Here is a 20,579-nt window from a genome sequence, read left to right as displayed (position 1 = left end):
GGTCCATCGGCTCTTCGAACTATGTGCCCCGCCCATTGCCACTTCAACTTCGCAACTCGTTGAGCTATGGCGGTGACTTTGGTTCTTCTGCGGATCTCCTCATTTTTGACTCGATCACACAGAGATGCTCCTAACATAGCTCGTTCCATCGCCCGCTGTTAAGTTAGTTAGTTAGTTAAGTTACTCAAATACGATTTCACCAGTTAAAGCTTCAGATATATTATAAATTGATATCTCAGCTGTTAGTTCTCACGAGCTGCTTTGTCCAAGCTTTTTTAGTAAATATTATTTGTGAAAATATTTCAAACTTTTATCTATTGTATGAGTTAAACTGTCACTCTTTTATAATGTGAAAGAATAGACGTCAACGGCAGATTTTAAGCTCTATTATAAAGCACCCTTTTGTTATAATACCGAAAATGTTATACAAAAGCAAAATTATTATCAAGTAGATATTAACGTAGTGAAGGTATAAAGTTCAAAGATAAGTCTAGTCTAGCCTCGAGGTGGACAGCTGAAGATTTGTAGGGGACGAGATGCGTTGATAAAAAGGGAAGTTTTATAAACACGCAAAAGTAGGGCTCGCTGTAAAAATAAATAGATCTCTCCACAAGCACAAAAGGGAAGTGTTTATCGGACTAAAACTAGAACATTTATCTTTTGTTGGCGTAAACGGTATTTCTAGGCTCGTAAACAGAAATAAAAGTCACAGAAAGTGGACTAAAAACTCTTTGGTCTCACTGATAGTTATTTATTTTAAAAGTGTGATAATGGTCATTGTGATTGGGAAATTATGTATTACAAGCGGACGCCCGCAAATTCTTCCGAGTGGAATTTCTTTTTTCACAAATTCTGCGGGAATCATGGATTTTTCCGAAATAAAAAGTAGCCTATGTGTTAATCTAAAACTTCAGCCAAAAGGCTTCAGAAGTAGCGGCGTTGGAGTTACAAACATCCAAACAAAGTCATTCAAATATTCACAATGACACATAGGCTGCCTTGTTAAATTGCGGCCGGATAGTAAATTATTATTATTATTTTTATAATTTATTGAACTTTTTCTCCTTATTAGTTAATTAAGAAAAAATCGTATACAATAAAATATACCCAAAAGAAATGAAAAAATAAAGGTTCCTGTGGGATTGCGAGATATGAACAGTTGAGTATAGTAATTTATATACCCTCATCAGTTAGTTAGTCATCTAATATTTCAAATGAAAGGTTTAGGTTGCCTTTTATCTAGTTTATGGTTTCCTAGATTTTGTATGAAAAATATGTCAGGCTGCAATTTAACTAGGCAACCTATTTGCAATGTCACTGTGAATATTATCTGTCATTTATTTTTTATTCCCAATAAATACCAGATGAGGGTATATGTATATTTGTAATGAATGATTTTAAACCATACCTATTATTATAATATCGAAAATAACTTCCAATTGCCTGTATGTCTGCATGTCTTTCTGTCTGTCTCTCTGTTAACTTTTTACGGCTAAAATACTGATCCGATTCGTATAAAATTCGATATAGATTTAAAATAGGTCTTGAAGCAAAACAAAGGCTACTTACAACCCTGGAAAATCAATGGTTCCCGCGGGATTGGTGAAAACGCGAATTTCACATGGACGAAGTCGCGGGCGTCCGCTAGTTTACAATACTTTTTAAATTTCATTCCATTAAAATGAATCTCAAACCTTTTCCCAACAGGAGGTAACTGCTGTAAATCAGTAGGACGATCTCCGAAATGAACGTTTAAATTATACTGCCTAACAGAATAATTTTCCCTTTTTTTACAAAAAAAGGTAAAAGCGTTAAATGATGGAGCTAAAAACTGGGCTAAGGCCGGTAGCGTTCTTTTAACCGGTGCTGTTGATTTATCAAAGTCCACCGTCTGTCCCTTAATCTTAAACACAGAAGATGAAGAACTTATTCATAAGCAACGTTTCCCTAGTCTTAACTTTGATATGTAATGATATATTATAATCTCTATATAGAGCCTCTGTCTCCGATGCCGGTATGTTTGAATCCGGTCCGGGGCATAACTTTTTAGTTATGTGCATTTTAAGGAATCAAAATATCACGTGTCTCAAAATGGTGAAGGAAAATCATCGTGAGGGAACCTGCATTCCTGAGAATTGTCTTGATTTTCTACGTGTGCTAAGTCTGCCAATCCGCGTTAGGTCAGCGTGGTGGATTATTGGCCTAACCCCTCTGAGAGGAGACTCTATGAACAACAGTGCTCAACAGTGAGCCGAATATGGGTTGATAATGATGAATATCTACTGTTAAAGATAGTCCTATTCATTCAGTCAAATTATTTTAAATATAGACATAATGTAAAATTGTGGTAAATAAACCTACCAACAGACGGCGCTGTATCGTTTTACATTGTGCTTCAAAATGAAGCGCTTTTTGAAATGAAATTATAAAAATGGAAAAGGAAATGTATTTTTGAATCCGATACAATGACCGCATGATTTTGATATATCATGCGGTCTATACTTTTTCGTTTGTTCTAAACTTTTATTCTAATTAAGTAGGTAATTACTAATTAGTAATAATAGCTTACTGAGACTTCTAATATAGAACTTCTATATTTTTACGCATTTCTTGGTACATTTTTTCACAATGTAAATAGCTCTGGATCGCAATCACGGAAAGGAGTGGTTTATTTTAATCATGAATGCAAACAAACAAATATAACTTTCCTCTTTATAATATTACCACAGAATACATAATTGGCTTTTTTGTAAATAGACTGAAAAAAAAACAAAAAAATAAACAAAGTCTTTAGCTTTATAATATCAGTATAGATAATTAATTTATTTCAAGATAATGCAAATTATATTCTCTCCAGGATCCAGGATGGAAACTTGTACCGCGTCAGCTCGAAGTCAATTCGCACTCAGCTGTGATCGACGGAGTGGAAAATTCATTTGCGATTCAAGCGTTGCCTTATTATCCTTTGCTTTCTTTGCATAGGTTTCAATTAATTTTACTGAAAATACAGATATGGAAAATGAAACGAATTTCGTACACTCTTGTTAAAAAATATTTTATTAAAATGTTCATAAACGAATCAGCGAATAGGAATACTGTTTGAATTTATCTTTTATGTTTTTTTTTATTTGCGTTTACAGTTTTTATAAGAGCAATGTCATGATAAAGTTAATTACCAACAAATATAAATAGGTAGATATACCTACTAGCTGCCGCCGCGTGGTTTTACCCGCGTGGTTCCCGTTCCCGTAAGAAAACGGGGATAATATATAGCCTATAGCCTTCCTCGATAAATGGGCTATCTAACACTGAAAGAATTTTTCAAATCGGTCCAGTAGTTCATGAGATTAGCGCGTTCAATCAACTAAACAAACAAACTCTTCAGCTTTATATATTAGTATAGAGTATAGATTTTATTAAGTAAAACTTACAAACCATTCTAGTCAATAAAGCTTTTTTACTTGATTCTGATCTCATCGAATGGTCAGTAGGGCTTAAATATAAAACGCGCTTGCTTCCTTGCATAAGCCTGGCAGGTGGGAGGCTTTGGCCGTGGCTAGTTACCACCCTAACGACAAATACGTACCGCCAAGCGATTTAGTGTTCCGGTACGATGTCATGTAGAAGCTGAAATGGGTGAGGATTTTCATCCTCCTCCTAACACGTTTGCAGTCAGCTCACTTACATCTTAGATTGCATCATAACTTACCATCAGGTGAGATTGTAGTCAAGGGCTAACTTGTAAAGAATAAAAAAAAAACCAAGTACAAATCAAAATATAAGAGAAAACTCGGCCCTCAGCAACAATTTACTTTCAATCTACTGCCGCCTGTGACCAACCAAGTGGCAAATTTATTAGCATTCCAAGGCGTTACCTTATTAAAGCTTTACACTCTTTGCTTACTTATCATTTTGGAAACGCAAACAGATTTCAACTTAAATCAAGTTTCTTGTAAATTATTTGGCAAAGTAATTTAACCTCGTGAAGCTAAAAAACTGGACTTCGTGCGTCGCAATTCTTTTACAAAATACCAATCTCGACGTTTTATTATTGTCTTCCTAATTTTGTTAAAGCTAAAAAAAGAAACGCTGCTCAGCAGCGTTTCTCAACAGGTGGGCCTAAAAATTAACATGGCCAAAACAAAAATAATGTGTAATGCTCATGTATCGCTCCACCCAGTTATAGTTGAGAACGCTGCACTCGAAATTGTAGACGAATACGTATACCTAGGACATATGATCCAGTTAGGTAGGTCCAATTTCGAGAAAGAGGTGAACCGTCGAATCCAACTCGGCTGGGCTGCAATCGGGAAACTTCGCGACATCTTTTCGTCCGAAATTCCTCAGTGCCTGAAGACAAAAGTCTTCGAACAGTGCGTGTTGCCAGTGATGACATATGGTTCCGAGACTTGGTCGCTAACTATGGGCCTCATAAGAAGGCTCAGAGTCACACAGCGGGCGAGCTATGTTAGGAGTATCTCTGCGTGATCGAATCAGAAATGAGGAGATACGCAGAAGAACCAAAGTCACCGACATAGCTCAACGAGTTGCGAAGCTGAAGTGGCAATGGGCGGGGCACATAGTTCGAAGAGCCGATGGACGTTGGGGTCCCAAAGTGCTAGAATGGCGACCCCGCACTAGTAAGCGCAGTGTTGGCCGACCCCCTACCAGGTGGACTGACGATATCAAGCGAGTCGCAGGGATTCGCTGGATGCAGGTGGCTCAGTATCGTGATGTTTGGAAGTCCTTACAAAAGGCCTATGTCCTGCAGTGGACGTCCATCGGCTGATATGATGATGATGATGATGATGAAAAAAAGAAACTAAATATTTTATAGTAGTTATAGTGAGATCAAATAAAAGCAAGAAATACTTCTTAAAATTTAAATTTTTTGCTTATTATTTTTCAGTTATTATATACGAGAAGACTCCAAATGTTTTTTTTTCTTATTAAAGGGAAATAAAACTAGTTCAAAATCAAAACAGTTCAATTCGCTTTCAAGTTTTACGGAAACTAAATAACAGCAATGCAAAAACTTCTTAATGAAGGTAGGACTTATTTCGGACTTAGGTTTAAACTGATTTTCGAGTTAAATTTAATAAAAGATAACGCTTCAAAAAGCAAAAGAATTATCCGCTTGGCTGATTACGGCTCGAACTGAGAGTAAATTGAAGTTGACGGCAAAGTTTTCGGTCCAAAATTACCTACTCCTTTTGGTTCAGTATTTAATTTAATAACGGCTATAATAATACTTAGTACAAATATAAAACTATAAATTTATTTTTAGTCTTGGAAGAGAGCCTACGATAGCCAGACATACGTCATTTTAAGAGACATTATGCGGTGTTTTAGGGTTCCGTAGTCCACAATAATTATAGTTATAGTCCCTTATAGTTTCGCCATGTCCGTCTGTCTGTCCGTCCGTCTGTCCGAGGTTTAACGCAGATACTCTTACTATTAGAAAGTTGTAATCTAGTATGAGTCTGGTATTTACATTAAAAATTTGAACAAAGTCGTGAGGGTGATTTTTTTTAAAGCTAAGTAAATGATGATTGGGGGACATGACTTCTCAAGATATGCCGAAATAAAAAATCGTTTATACTTCCTGAGGGTCTGGACTCTAGACCCTTAAATCCTGTTACGTTTTAAAGCAACCACAGACCCAACTCCATAATTGGCTACCGTATTAATGTGCTATCTATACTTCTATACCAATATTATAGAGCTGATGAGTTTGTTTGTTTGAACGCACTAATCTCAGGAACTACTGGTCCGATTTGATAAATTCTTTCAGTGTTAGATAGCCCATTTATCGGTTTATATTATTCTCGTATTCCTACGGGAACGGGTACCACGCGAGTAAAACCGCGCGGCGTCAGCTAGTAATTAATAATAGCTAAAAAAAAGTAGCCTTTATAAAATACTTAACAGAACAGGCTACTTGCATTTCAAATTGTCCTACTATATTTAGCATTTTACACGAAGTCCCTTTTAATATGCAACAGTGAAATCATGTCAAGAGTACCGACATACTGGTACAAGTAGAAAATTGCTAGCGAAGGTCTGTGAAATAAAGTCAAAAACCCAATAGTACGGGAGCCAGGGATGCTAAAATTGCAATTACTACTACTACATTAGATTTGGTACGTTAGATGATAGGAAGAATAAATAGTTATATTATACATATTTTACATTCAGTGTGTATTATTAATTTTTTGCATTCAGGTGTGGTGTAAAAATTTAAATTTAAAGACAATTTTCATTACTTTGGCTTACTCAAATCGTCAAAAAATATAAGCGAATATTTGAGGAATTATTTTCTTCAAAACAAAAAAAAAACAACCGCGTACATAGGTGGAGAACAAAAATACAAGGGGTTTTATTTTGTAGCTTTGGAAATCACCTATTTACTTACGTTACGATAAAATCATCAGATTTTCGAAATTTACACATCTTAGCTATAATATTTAAGATATACTTAAAAGTGGTGCTGATTGAATATTTCGGAAGTAAGTTTTTTTTGGATGCCCTAAACGTAAACAACAATATTAAGAGCTTATACTTAGTGGATGTACTCAACAACGTGCAAGGTATACATTTAAGCAGGGAAGAGCACAGGTGTCTATAATACAAGTTCTTTCTTAGTTTAGATACCTGTTACTCATCCATTAATTATAGTGGTAAGCTATTTTTACCTATTATGATACGGTTTTATAGAGAATAAACGATTATTATTATTATTATATGTTCATCTGTCGCTCGAGTAACTCCAAAAATTGCCTCTTCGGCTCTCTTACTACAAGTAGCTGCGCCAAGCTACGCCGTATCGCCTTTACGAGCATCATCTCTTGCCTGTATTAACGGGAATCGTATATTTCAATCTGGAAAATGATATTATAATCTCTATTTAGCATGGAAATGTGGGTTTTAATATTCAAAGTGGATTTGCTCTTGATAAAATTCTATGCAGGGCTTCCTGCTTATATTTGACGACGTTATTAGATTAAAAAGCGGCAAAATTATAATGGTTTTGTTATACTGTATGGATTTTTAATATCTGTAGACATTGTGTTTGATTATGTCCTATTCATAATTAAATCGAATTCATTTATTTGAATTAGGCATAGTTTTATAAGCACTTTGGAACGTCAATTTATGTCATGGTGATAAATAAAATACGAGAGTTCCAAAAGCGCCTTGGTCCGAGCCAGTCAAAAAGACATTTTATAAAGTTATCTAGAACTAAGTACATTATGGTGTAGTGCAGTTCAACACCAAGCTTTTTTATTAATTATGAGGTAATCATCATAATAATCATAAACACCATAATTAAACGTTTTTATAAGCTTGCGTTTAATTTTTCATATACACTATTCCAGGGCCGCACCGTCCATACGGCGAACGGAGCGGTCGCTCCAGGCGCCAAATCCTAGGGGGCGCCCAAATGGTAAAGACAAGATCGAAAAGAAATTTATTTCTTTTCGATCGTCTATATTTAAAGCGAAGAGATGAACGCGACGTGCGCGAATTTACTTCTAATAGAGGCGTCTTTCTTTACCTATGGTGCAGGGAGTGCGTTGATTTTAACCCGGGTATATACAGGTAATAGAGGGCGCTAGGGTGATGATTGCACCCGGGCGCTGCGTGAGCTAGAGAGTCTTTACTTATAGTGCAGGGGGTGCGTTACACCCGGATGTCGCGATCTCAGGGGCGCCCAAGCGCCACTCGCCGCGCGGGTTTTATAGGTACTAGGGGGCGCTACGGTGATGATTGCACCCGGGCGCTACGTGAGCTAGAGTCTTTACCTGTAGTGCATGGGGTGCGTTACACCCGGGTGCCGCGATCTCAGGGGCGCCCAAGCGCCACTCGCCGCGCGGGTTCTATAGGTACTAGGGGGCGCTAGGGTGATGATTGCACCCGGGCACTACGTGATCGAGAGACGGTATTATGCCTGATTTTCAATTGGCCTGAGTATGGTCAAAATCTTCGCGTTCCATAAGTTCGTAGCCTAAGTAAACCAGGAAACTACAAAGCTATAATTTTTTAGTTAATTTATTTTTCAACTTTATTTAGAGCTCAATACACTTATTTAGTTGGCCTGGAAACATTTCTATACCAGCTATTTTTGTCTTTAAACTCTTAGAAAATGCATAAACCACTTTCATAAAAATTTATAACTCGATAAGTGCTTTTTCTAGCTTCAGAAATAGATAAAAGTCGATGATCGAGACGAGACTAGATCATATGAATATGGTGGTAAGGTAAGAATTCTAAATTATACTGATGAATTTCTGCTATGCTTTAAACAAACGTTTCACACGTTTGTTAAAAGCATAGCAGAAACTCGCAAATTATCCTGATGAAACAAAACTTTTCTTCTCAATTATCATGGCCATTTTTCTTTAATTCGGTTTAAAGATAAAGATATTTATTTCTCCAAAAAAAGAACGTACTGTTCACTTAACTTAGAGTTAACATATCGTCATTTTTGCAGACAGCATGCATTATTGTAACAAAATTTTAATTACATTGTTTTTTCAATATTTTGTCCAAGTTTGTGAGGATGTAGGATTTAATCGATTTCTTGAATGCTTTTATGTTGTTTAACTCCTTAATGGAGTTTGGCAGATTGTTATATAACTGAGCCCCCGCACATAATATGTTTTAATTTGACCTCTGAAACATCGCATCAGATTTCACTATTAAGCAGAGTTTATATTTACGCCTTTTTTTTAGTAATCCACCGTAATTACATCCCGCGAATCTCAAAAAACTAAGGCCATTACTTTTGCAACACGCAAAACCGCTTCTGCCTTTTTGGAACATTGGATCCTGGTCGTGTCCACTTTTTAGACTGTACTTTTGTTTCTGGAGTTAAAGTAATATACTCAGGTTTTAACCATGGTCACAAAACATACAAACTGCCTCAAACAACTCCAAGCAGTTGCGAAAATTCGTCAGTCGATCGCGTATTTGTTCAACTCAAAGAAGCCAAGACGATTATGTGATGTTTGCCTTCTGTTGAGATGCCAATAGTGTCAGCTATCTTCCTAAAAGTTAATCTATCTATCTATCTTCTATACTATAATAAAAAAGTAGAAATCGAGTGTCTGTACTTTGCCCAAATTTAACTAAAATCAAGTTAGGGCAATTAGAAATGAGCAATTGATTACGAAAACATTTTTTTTAATTTTCTTGTCTGTCTGTCTGTCTGTCTGTCTGTCCTTTTGTCTGAATGTTCGCGCTTTTCTCTGGTTCTACTGGACGGATTTTGATGCGGATTTCACAAATAGATTAAGCATAGTCCACGGCAACATATAGGCTTTGTTTCATTAAGATCGGATATATAGCAAAAACGCGAACTTTATTCTACACCGGCCTTCAGCCGGGCGCTTGTAATAGGGCTTCCGACTGTGACTATGGCTGGGCATTTTACCCAGGCGCAAAAATTGCGCGGCCTTCGGCCGCAAACTTTATACTGCACCGGCCTTAGGCCGGTGTTTTGTAATAGGGCTTCCGACTGTGACTATGGCTGGGCATTTTAGCTAAGCGCAAAAAACGCGCGGCCTTCGGCCGCGCACTTTATGATATACTACTATATCATAATGTGCTATCTTCTGATCAGTTTGAAGGCGGTACCAAGTTAGTGCTGTGTTAATTGAAGCCGTATCTGAAAGAAGTGTCTGAAAATCCAGTTAAAATCTTTATGATTTAAACGGCTTGAATCGAATCAAAATCGAACGGTCGAACTGAGAAACCTCCTCCTTTTTTTGAAGTCGGTTAAAAATGTATGTATGTATGGCTACGAACTTTTCAAACGTCCCTAGTATATAATGTTAGGAGCAAACAGGAAAGGCGCCATAATTGGATCTCGCTCCATTCTAAAATTTACCTCGGTCCGGCGCTGCACTATTCACACATAATATGGATGAATATTCAATGATAAATAGCATAATACCGATGGATATTCAATGATGATAAGAAGTAGTTGAAGCATTAGGTAGGTATTGTTTTATAGAACAGGTCCGATGATTAGGTAGATAACATATTATGAGACAATCACACATACTCGAAACACTTTGTTAGATGTGTAAAGTTTTAATTATCATTATTGAAAGTAATTATAACTTTAAACTTACCTACTATGAATGTAACTATGTACTATGAATGTAACTTACCATAGCTGCGTCCGCGTTGGAATGTTTTTTGGTTCAATCACGAAAAAAGAAACTAAAATATCATGAACTTTTACTTTATAATATTGGTTAAGTTGCATTTACAAATTACAATTTTATAAATAGTTTTACAAAACCAAAGATTTTTCTGGGATTAAAAACCCATATATAGGAAGATATAGACAAAACAAAAATGTATTTCCACTCTTAGTCAAATCAGTTCAGTATAGCTTTAACATGAAGGAGTAACAAAAATACATAAACTATATCACAAACTTTTGCCCATAAAATATACTAGCGGACGCCCGTGACTTCGTCCAGTTGAAACTCCTGAACAATGATGTTTTTTATTATACTTAAACATATACATACATATACTTCAACATAAATCTTCTTCTTGAAGCTCTATTTAATGCTAAAATCAGAAAAATGGCTATAATTATTTAATATCATGGATTAATGGATTAAGATTTAAATCTCATTTGTTTTCAAAACAATGTGCACCTAATCGCTACTAACTAAGGTTCACTTTACTTTTTTTTATTATTTACAAGTTAGCCCTTGACTACAATCTCACCTGATGGTAAGTGATGATGCAGTCTAAGATGGAAGCGGGATGGAACTTGTTAGGAAGAGGATGAACATCCACATCCCTGTCGGTTTCTACACGACATCGTACCGGAACGCTAAATCGCTTGGCGGTACGTCTTTGTCGGTAGGGTGGTAACTAACCACGAAGCCTCCCACCAGCCAAATTTAAAAAAAAAGAAAACCAATTAAGAAAATCTCAATCGGTCCAGCCGGGGATCGAACCCAGGACAACCGTTTCGTAAATCCATGTTCCTATTTATAGCCGTATGGGTACAAACGTGAGAATCGACTTTATAATATGAAAAGAGTAGTACACACAACATTTATAATAACATCAAAACTTTATCAAAGTAACGTAATAGATAACGCTATATCAGTATTTTAACGAAAGGCCAACTTTGCTACCAAATGTTTCTGACTCCTGACGCCCATTTACATATTTCGGCAATAGCGAATTCGTGCGTATAAAGCCTCTGCAATATTATTAAATTGAACTGGAAGTACTACAAAAGAGCCATAATAGAATAAGTAATTTTCTTTTTTCCGAGGGATTCCCTCTCGTCGAAATTTAAAATAATGCGATCTCACTTGATTTCTGACCCCTGGCACAATAGCCATCGGTTTATTATAGACTTTTTGCAAATTTTCTTCTTGTAAGGCTTGATGTTACATTCTGTGAAGATGTTTTATGAGTATTATTCTAAGATCTTCTGACGTTATGAGAATTCTTGCAATTTTGTCCTGACAACTTTTTGATTTATATTTAGATTGTTATGAATAGATTATAAATATGTTTTATCTTCCAACGAAGTAAGATGAGTCAATATCTCATTCCGAGAGAAAAACCCGCCATCTCGCATTGGAGCAGCGTGGTGGATCTAAACTTCATCTCCCCTCTCCTATATGGAGGGAAGCCTGGCCATGTAGTGAAATACTTTAAAATTAAATAAATATACACAATACACACATCATTACTTAGTCACAAATTAAGCAAAATAAAATCTGTGTTATGGGTACATGGGGATTTTATCTTATTCTAGCTGACACCGCGCGGTTTTACCCGCGTAGTTCCCGTTCCCGTAGGAATACGGCGATAATATATAGCCTTCCTTGATAAATGGGCTATCTAACACTGTAAGAATTTTTCCAATCGGACCAGTAGTTCCTGAGATTAGCGCGTTCAATCAAACAAACAAACAAACTTCAGCTTTATAATATTAGTATCTATATTAATATTATTAATGCTAAAGTAAGTCTGTCTATCTGTCTGTCTGTTATATTTTCACGGCTAAACGGCTGAACCGATCAAGATGAATTTTGGTATAATGGTAAATGGGACCTTGGGGCAAAACATAGTGTACTTTTTGACCCTAAAATAAAAATAGAAGGGGGTGAAAGAAGGTTTCAAAGTTTGTATGGAAAGTCCTCAATTCTTAGATTTAAAGTTGTATAAGAAAATAGATTTATCATCATCATCATCATATCAGCCGATGGACGTCCTCTGCAGGACATAGGCCTTTTGTAGGGACTTCCAAACATCATGATACTGAGCCGCCTGCATCCAATCTACTCCCTGCGACTCGCTTGATGTCGTCAGTTCACCTGGTGGGGGCTCGACCAACACTGCGCTTACTAGCGCGGGGTCGCGATTCTATTGTTTTGGGACCCCAATGTCACTTCAGCTTCGCAACTCGTTGAGCTATGTCGGTGACTTTGGTTCTTAGTTTAGAGAAAATAGATTACAATGGACTATTACAATGATATTGATAGTCCATTGCACTAGACTGAGAATGTATACGAATTTGAATTGGAATGCATTGTTGTCAGGTGGCGTGGATAAGAGCAGATGACCAGACAATCCTGACGCTGCACACAAAGCTGGTGACGCACAGCACCCGGTACGCCGTGACCAACGACTCGCCGGGCTCCTGGCAACTCCACATCCGGCCGCTGAAGGTCGAGGATCGGGGGTGCTACATGTGCCAGATCAACACTAGCACTATGAAGAAACAGATAGGATGCGTTGACGTGTTAGGTAAGTTAATTACGAGTAACTTCTTTTTTTTAATTTACAATGACACGTTTATTTAAAATTTTTAAACAATGATGCTCTAAGCGATGTTATTGGATATATAATATATATTAATAGTAACATACGAGTACATTGTGTATTCATGCGATGGCCAAGTCAATCTATTTATTTAAAATATAAAAGATTTTTAACATTGATACGGTCACTGTAAGATGTTGTTAGGTTAGCTAATTACGTGATAACTTGAAACAGAAGATCCCATAATTACGGACAGAATAAGGTAGTCGACTTGGTATTACATGGATCTCACAACTTTTTGCGGTAGAATAACTGATTGCGAGAATAACTACATTTTACAAGTGTTGTTTTTTATGGTATTTACATTATCTAAAACTAAATACATACATAAACATACAATATAAATAATTGCCGTGGAGACCCTTGGGCCATGGAGTCGCAGTGCCAAAAAATTTTACCGAATCATTTCACCGCGGCTAGTTGCCTCAACTGGTGACAGAAGGGCTGGCTCATTTTTTGCGCAAAGGATCAGCCTGGCTGTCCAGCGCAGAAATACAGCCAGTATTCTTGCCACCATTCCACGTGGGCATGATTTGTATAGTTATTAGGATAAATGAATAAATGATTTATTGAGCAAAATAGGATAGGTTAGCTTAAGTTCCTTATTCTTTCTCAATAAAAAAAATATAAATAAAAAATATATTCGCTTGTTCAGGATTCAAACTCGGCACTCGACGAACAAATTCGAACTTTGCTCACTTGTTGAACAAATAACTAATGTAGGTGTCGTATAGTTATGGCGATTATATTATTTTTAAAACCCGAATTATACAAGTATATTGTACATATATGTGTTGTTTATATCTAAGCAAACGTCGTAAGCTTCACTCAACGGAAGCTATCAAACAAGAGATCAAAACTTGGATATATATGATCACACAACTTTGGCTTTACTGTTCTTGTTTGTTGTCATACTTAACCTTATTACCTTGAATATTGCTTCAAGATTATCATCAGCTTATTTTTATGGCCCACAGCAGGGCTGGGCCTCTCCAAACAAAGACCCACGATGCTGCCCCAATGTGGTTTGGTGGGCTAAGGATGATAATGATTGCCTCTGTTACCATCACTTACAGACGTTAGTGATAAACCAAAACTGACGGTTTGATGTGCTTTTCGAGGAAAAGGGAGTAACACCACCAATCTATAAGAATTTCTTCTAAGAAAGAAGGCCATGATTTGTACCCAAATATTACCTAATTTTTAACCCTCTAGCTAACCTATTATTTAGTTTTTCTCACCGTCTAGGTACAATGTCAGGTTAACTTCCCTATAAATACTTGTAATCCAAATATAGGTAGATAATCAAGCGATACGTAGGTACTTACCAATTGGTACATTTAATTCAATCAAGGAATTAATTCCGTAATTAATCTCGAGCGTTGAATAATTATACCAATAACTGTGTATTTTCTCAAGCATTTCGTAATTGAACATAATTTGTCTGGCGGTATGCTTCGGGCGCGGCTAGTTACCACCCTATAGGCAAAGACGTACCGCCAAGTGATTTAGGGATCCGTTACGACGCCGCGTAGAAACCGTCAGAAGTATGGGTAGAACTTTTAGCCCGTGCAAGTAGTGAATGCAGCGCTAAGAGCAGGACTCCGTGAGAACTGATTGTGTGTTAATGATTGTGTGTTGGTCGCGATGTGCATGACATCATGCAACCGTCAGCGCTGCAGGCATGTGGGCTTATAGGATGTTGAGTGGGTAGCAGGTGATATCGCAGTCAAGGGCTAACTTGTCATTGAATAAGAACAAGAGCTTGTGATAGCCAGACATGCTTCATTTTATGAAGAACGTTAGTCTATACTCCTACCATAACTAATACAATTAAAAAAATATTTATACAAAGTAAAAAAGCATGCGTTTTCATAATTTGTTTAAATTATTTGTTTTGTTTGTAAATACATTACTACCTATAAATAAGAATTAAACTCAGTTATTCCAATATTTGTACTTTAATTTTCAGAATTTACTGCGATTTTCTTTTAATTTGGCGAGCGATTTCTGTCTCTACTTTCACTAGCCAAACTCTATGGAGTTTGCACTGCGATGGCTTTGAATCGAAGCAGGTTTTAAGGGATTCCAGATCCTTTATTTTTCCTAGAAGGTATAAAATATAGTTTGTCACTATGATCTACGGGAAATACGGAATGTCTCTAGTAACCAGAAGATATCATGAGGAATCATGTCTCCATCTTTCGCTGTAAATTTATATAGTTGTATCTCTAACGATATTTTAAAAAAGGGTTACCACGAAGCTAAGTGACTAGTGCCTGACTGAGGAGATAATTTCACATATCATTTCCAGGAAAATATAAAAAAAAATACTGTTTACACCTGGATGGTTTAGATTGGTGCGATAAGGCCGACAAATTGTACATTAATGTTCAAGTTAATTGCTTGTTTGTTATCATTTTAGTTTTGATGTACATTAAAGTGTATTTCATTCATTCATCTATCCATTAAACCTGCCTTCCAGAAAAACCTTCCAAAGTCAGTCCAAACTCTATAATTGGTACTTAGATTATGGAACTACTAGCGAACGCCCGCGACTTCGTCCGCGTGGAATTTAGTTTTTCACAAATCCCTCGGGAACAATGGATTTTTCCGGGATAAAAAGTAGCATATGTGTTAATCCATGCTATAATATATCTCAATACCAAATTTCAGCTAATTCGGTTTAGTAGTCGAGGCGTGAAAGAGTAACAAACATTCATATCATTAAAATCATCAGTTTTTGCAAATCTCGGAAAACCATGGATTTTTTCGGGATAAAAAGTAGCCTATATGTTACTTTAGAGTAATACCCATTTCCATTCCAAATTTTAGCCAAATCGCTTCAGTAGTAGCGGCGTTTAAGATTAACAAACATCCAAACATACATCCAAACATCCATACAAACTTTCGCGTTTATAATATTAGTAGGAAGTAGGATAGTACTATAGGAGGAACAAAGGCTGACCAACTAGCCTTCATAAAATAAAGTACGTCTGGCTAGCATAGGCTCGTAGTCCATAATACAAATGTTTCTTCTATATTTTGCGATCTGGTTAATCTTTTAAGCCTCTTGTCCCTTACGCTTTCAAGTCACGAGTATCAGAACGCGTTCCCTAAGCCCACATCCGACCCTTAAATCAGACAGAGCATTAATATTACGTACATATTGACAATTTTGCTGCAGGATATTGTACGTAATGTCCATGAAACGCATACAAATTTGCTTCATTTTAACATCCGGTGGTTCACAGCTTTGACTTTGTAGGACTCAGTTTATGTTATTTACAAATACTTGTGCAATTCAGATTATACGGCCTGAAAAATTGAGATTTTTTTCTCAGTTAAAACAGTGTTATATACCATATTTTCACGTATTTTTAAAACACGTTAATGTGCAGATATCGATCATTAACATTACCGTCAATAGTAACAATACGAAGTAATTATTTATTTCATTTCGTCGTCATCAACCCATATTCGGCTCACTGCTGAGCTCGACCACGCTGGCCCAATGCGGATTGGCAGACTTCACACACGCAGAGAATTAAGATAATTCTCTGGTATGCGGGTTTCCTCACGATGTTTTCCTTCACCGATTGAGACACGTGATATTTAATTTCTTAAAATGCACACAATTGAAAAGTTGGAGGTGCATGCCCCGGACCGGATTCGAACCCACGCCCTCCGGAATCGGGGGCAGAGGTCATATCCACTGGGCTATTTCATTTCACCTTCTTATAAATAAACTATCTGACGCCGAAGAGTTTGTTTGTTTGATTGAACGCGCTAATCTCAGGAACTACTTGTCTGATTTGAAAAATTCTTTCAGCGTTAGATAGCCCATTTATTGAGAAGGGCTATAAGCTATATTTTATCTCCGTATTCTTACGGGAACGGGAACTACTCGGGTGAAACCGCGCGGCGTCAGCTAGTATTTAGCTATAAGGGTAGATAAACAAAACTTTGTTAATGTTAGCGATAACATAGAGAAGTACATAAATTAGGAAAGTATGGTTTTCAAAGGAAATTGTATTTACTTTGAAATTACCAAAGCAAACATTGTTTATATGCCAAAACAAATATTATTTTACTCGGAACTAAAAGAACGGTAATATAAGCCACTGGAAGATGTATTTATTATAATTTATTCCGTATATTTACACATCATTCATGTACGTATGTTCATGTTTACTTGTTTTAGTGTACAATCCACATAAAACAAGTAAGAAAAAAGTGGTTTGAACTCATTGTAAATCAACTAGCGGACGCCCTCTACTTCGCCCGCGAGAAATTTAGTTTTTCACAAATCCCTCGGGAACAATGGATTATTCTGGGACGAAGAGTAGCCTATGTGCTAATCCAAAGTAAAATCTATTGCCATTCCAAATTTCAGCTAAATCGGTTCAGTTCTGAGTTGCGCCGTTAGAGTAATAAACATCCAAACATCCATGCAAACTTTCGTGTTTATAATATTAGTAATTAGTAGGATTTGCAAAAATGTCTCGTTATACAAATTGTCCCATAAATTGTACGACATACTTTGCAGGGTTTTTAAGTTATATTTATTATTCTACAAAATACCAAAATACTACCTTCCGTGCAATTTAGTTGAACCATGAGTTTAAAAATTACTTGTTTTGATTTTATACTTTCTAATTATTTTTAAATAGTTGTTTGAACTAATGAAAAAAAAATATTTTTTACTTAAAAGTGTTTTATTTCCAAAAAACAGGCCTTATTATAATTTTCTAGTTAAACTTTTTTTCTGTATGTACTTTTAGCAGTCTCATTAAAAAACAAATGTACTACGCAAAATTGTAGGTACCTACATCTTGCTTAAAAATAAGAATTCCAAAAATGTTAGATATTAAATATATAGTAGGGAAACCGAAGAGGAGATGTTTGCAGTTATGTTAGCGCGTCAGATATAAGGGAATATACCTTGTACGTTGTTCAGTACCTCCACCAAGTATGAGCCCATAATATTGATGGGTTTATATGGGACGTTTAAGGCAACCAAAAAAAAAACTAACTTTAGATTAAGCAGCACGTCAGATTAAGATACGGTAGGTGAGTTGATAGCTAAATGGTGTGCATTTCGAAAATCTGACGATTTGAGCGTAACGTAATGGAATGAGAGGGTTCCAAAGTTAAAAAATAATACCCTTATATTACCGTTAACCAGCCACGAGCGCGGTTATTGTTTTACTTATTTTAAATGGGATAATCTCCTAAATCGTCGCTAATGTTTTCTGATGATTTTAGTAAGTCAAAGTAATAAAAATTGTCTTTAAAATCTGTAGTTTTTTTCCCCACCGCTGAAAGCGAAAAAAGTATATAACCATTTATTCTTTCAATCTACCAAATCTAATCGATTCCAATGACGCAGTAGTAACTGCAAATTTAGGATTCCTGGCTCCTCTACTAATACTCGTATGCGTCACTGGTGGGTTAAGCTCCAATGAATGTAAATCATTGTATTGATGATCGCTGAAATCTACCTATTAATCGCTGTCCGATGCTTGCCATTCCACAACATTAAATCCATATACGATTCATTAATTCAAGCTAAACTATTAAACATTACCTACTAGCTTATATTCGCAACTTTGCTCAACATTAACTCCTAATGCAATTCATTTACTGATGAATATACCTTTTATATTACACTAGCGGACCCGGTCAAGCTTCGCTTTGACTTTGTGCACTTCTTCCCTATCCCTGCCATATACTACCCTACTCCTACCCCAACCCTACCCCAACCTTACCCCTACCCTACTTCTGAATTCATTCGTTACAAAAAATGTAATAAATGATAACCGATTTTGTGCAAACTTCACATAAGCCATTTACTAAATAGTCCGAACAAAGCCTAAACATTTGGTTTGGTTATGTAAGCCCTTTCTTGAGTTCTAAAATTACAACCAAAAGTGGCATTGATTTTTATACCAATATAAATTATTTCTCTTTGAAAAATTATAGACAACATAAAAATACATTTACGCATTCGTTAACGTATAGAATAAATCTAAGAAATTGTTTTCGGAAATAGAAACTCAAGCCGTTTAAATCATGAAGTTTTAGGATTATCAGACAGTTCTTTCCCGTGGTTCTATCAGAAATGGCTTTAATTAATATGTCACTGGCTTGGCAGCGCCTTCAAAGTGATCAGATTATTTTTGTGTTTTTGAAGTCAGTTGAATTTTTTGTTAAAAAGTTTTTTTCTTTACAAGTTAGCCCTTGACTACAATCTCTCTAAGCGATGATGCAAACTAAGATGGAAGCGGGCTAAATTGTTAGGATAAAATCCACACCCCTTTCGGTTTCTATACGACATCGTATCGGAACGCTAAATCGCTGTCTTTGCCTTTGCCGGTAAGTTGGTAACTAGCCACGGCCGAAGCCTCCCACCAGCCAAACCGGGACCAATTCAGAAAACCTCAATCAGCTCAGGCGGGGATCGTACCTATGACAGCGCATACCACTGCGCTACGGAGGCCGTCAATATAACCTACTCCTACCTACAAAGCTATCTCACTCAGTGCAATATTTTCGATACAAAATGCACCCATATTTTTATGCACCGAGTTTATTCTCCAGCGTTGAACTGTGCTCTTCCTAAATAAATGACACGTACTGTAAAATGGATTTCGGAGTGTTTCTGACGGGACATAAATTATTTGAAGAAAATTGTTGGCAATTTTAAAGAATAGTGTCGCGGGGAGAGGCGGATAGAACTTTCTATAGGAAAGTCTATTATCTGAAATTGATTTACAGTTTTCATGTTCAGGTTTTACAAAAAGGAAATTTTCTTCGACATTTTTCCCTTGTTTTCTTGATTATTATGAGTTTAAAGTAATTAGTGCGCTGGAGACTGGAAAACTTTTGTTATTCTTTATTCCACTTCCTGCTTTATACAATAATAAACTTCTTGAATCAGTTAAAATACAGGTATTTGTATATTACACAAAAATAATTTATATTAAGCCAAAATAAACCACACTTGTATTAGAAATGTGAAAGTGAGGTTGTTACGATGTGCGACCGCGCAGGCCCACAGGTTTGGAGGCCGCAGGCCCACGCGTCACAAAGAGAAAAATGATGTGTCGGAACTTATGTTCAATCCAGCTCCAGAGGTCCTGGGTTCCAGTCCACCTGGTCACTGTATGCTATTTCCTATTAAACTAACCTAACCTACCTAATTGAGACTGTGAGGCTATTTGGATGAAATAATAAAGACTCACACAGAAAGTCCAGAAATTCTTTATTTGTCAGTTATTTCTTATTAGATAACTAGAAACTATGATAAATCATATACGCTTATTGCGAGTGATGTTTTTCTCGTCCCACGGAGGAAAGAAGATGTGGGTTACTTGGACCGGACTTAAAGGCTCTAATGTCCCGGTATCTCAGTCGTTGAATTGAGAGCCCGTGGGTCCAAATCACACTACCGGTCACCAACCAACCAAACGGAAAGTTTGTTTATTTTCCCACATTCCCACCTCCGTAAGAGAAAGCATAACTAAACCTTTAATTAAGCATGTACTTCTATAGAATCCTCAAACAGCATAATATTTGCTGTTGGACAAAATTACACAAGGTATCATAATATACCAAAATACCGCGTACAAAATACTAAATACAAAATACCACGTACAGAATACAAAATACCAAAATACAAAATAAATCGTTAAGCACTA

General features: G+C 36.4%; 1 protein-coding gene across 2 annotated transcripts in view; it reads left to right on the top strand.

The window, feature by feature from the left end:
• LOC112053629 (opioid-binding protein/cell adhesion molecule homolog) overlaps positions 1 to 20,579 on the top strand; it is a 116,105-nt gene that overhangs the window by 71,549 nt on the left and 23,977 nt on the right. For both annotated transcript variants that reach the window (XM_052886581.1, XM_052886580.1), the window contains exon 5: positions 12,594 to 12,801. In XM_052886581.1, the coding sequence (XP_052742541.1) occupies positions 12,594 to 12,801 (208 nt within the window). The remainder of the gene's footprint in view (positions 1 to 12,593; positions 12,802 to 20,579) is intronic.

Source organism: Bicyclus anynana, chromosome 17 (genome assembly GCF_947172395.1).
Source record: "Bicyclus anynana chromosome 17, ilBicAnyn1.1, whole genome shotgun sequence".
Taxonomy (NCBI): Eukaryota; Metazoa; Arthropoda; class Insecta; order Lepidoptera; family Nymphalidae; genus Bicyclus; species Bicyclus anynana.
The sequence above is the reverse complement of the archived record's forward strand: the minus strand, read 5'-3'. Positions and strand labels throughout refer to the sequence as shown.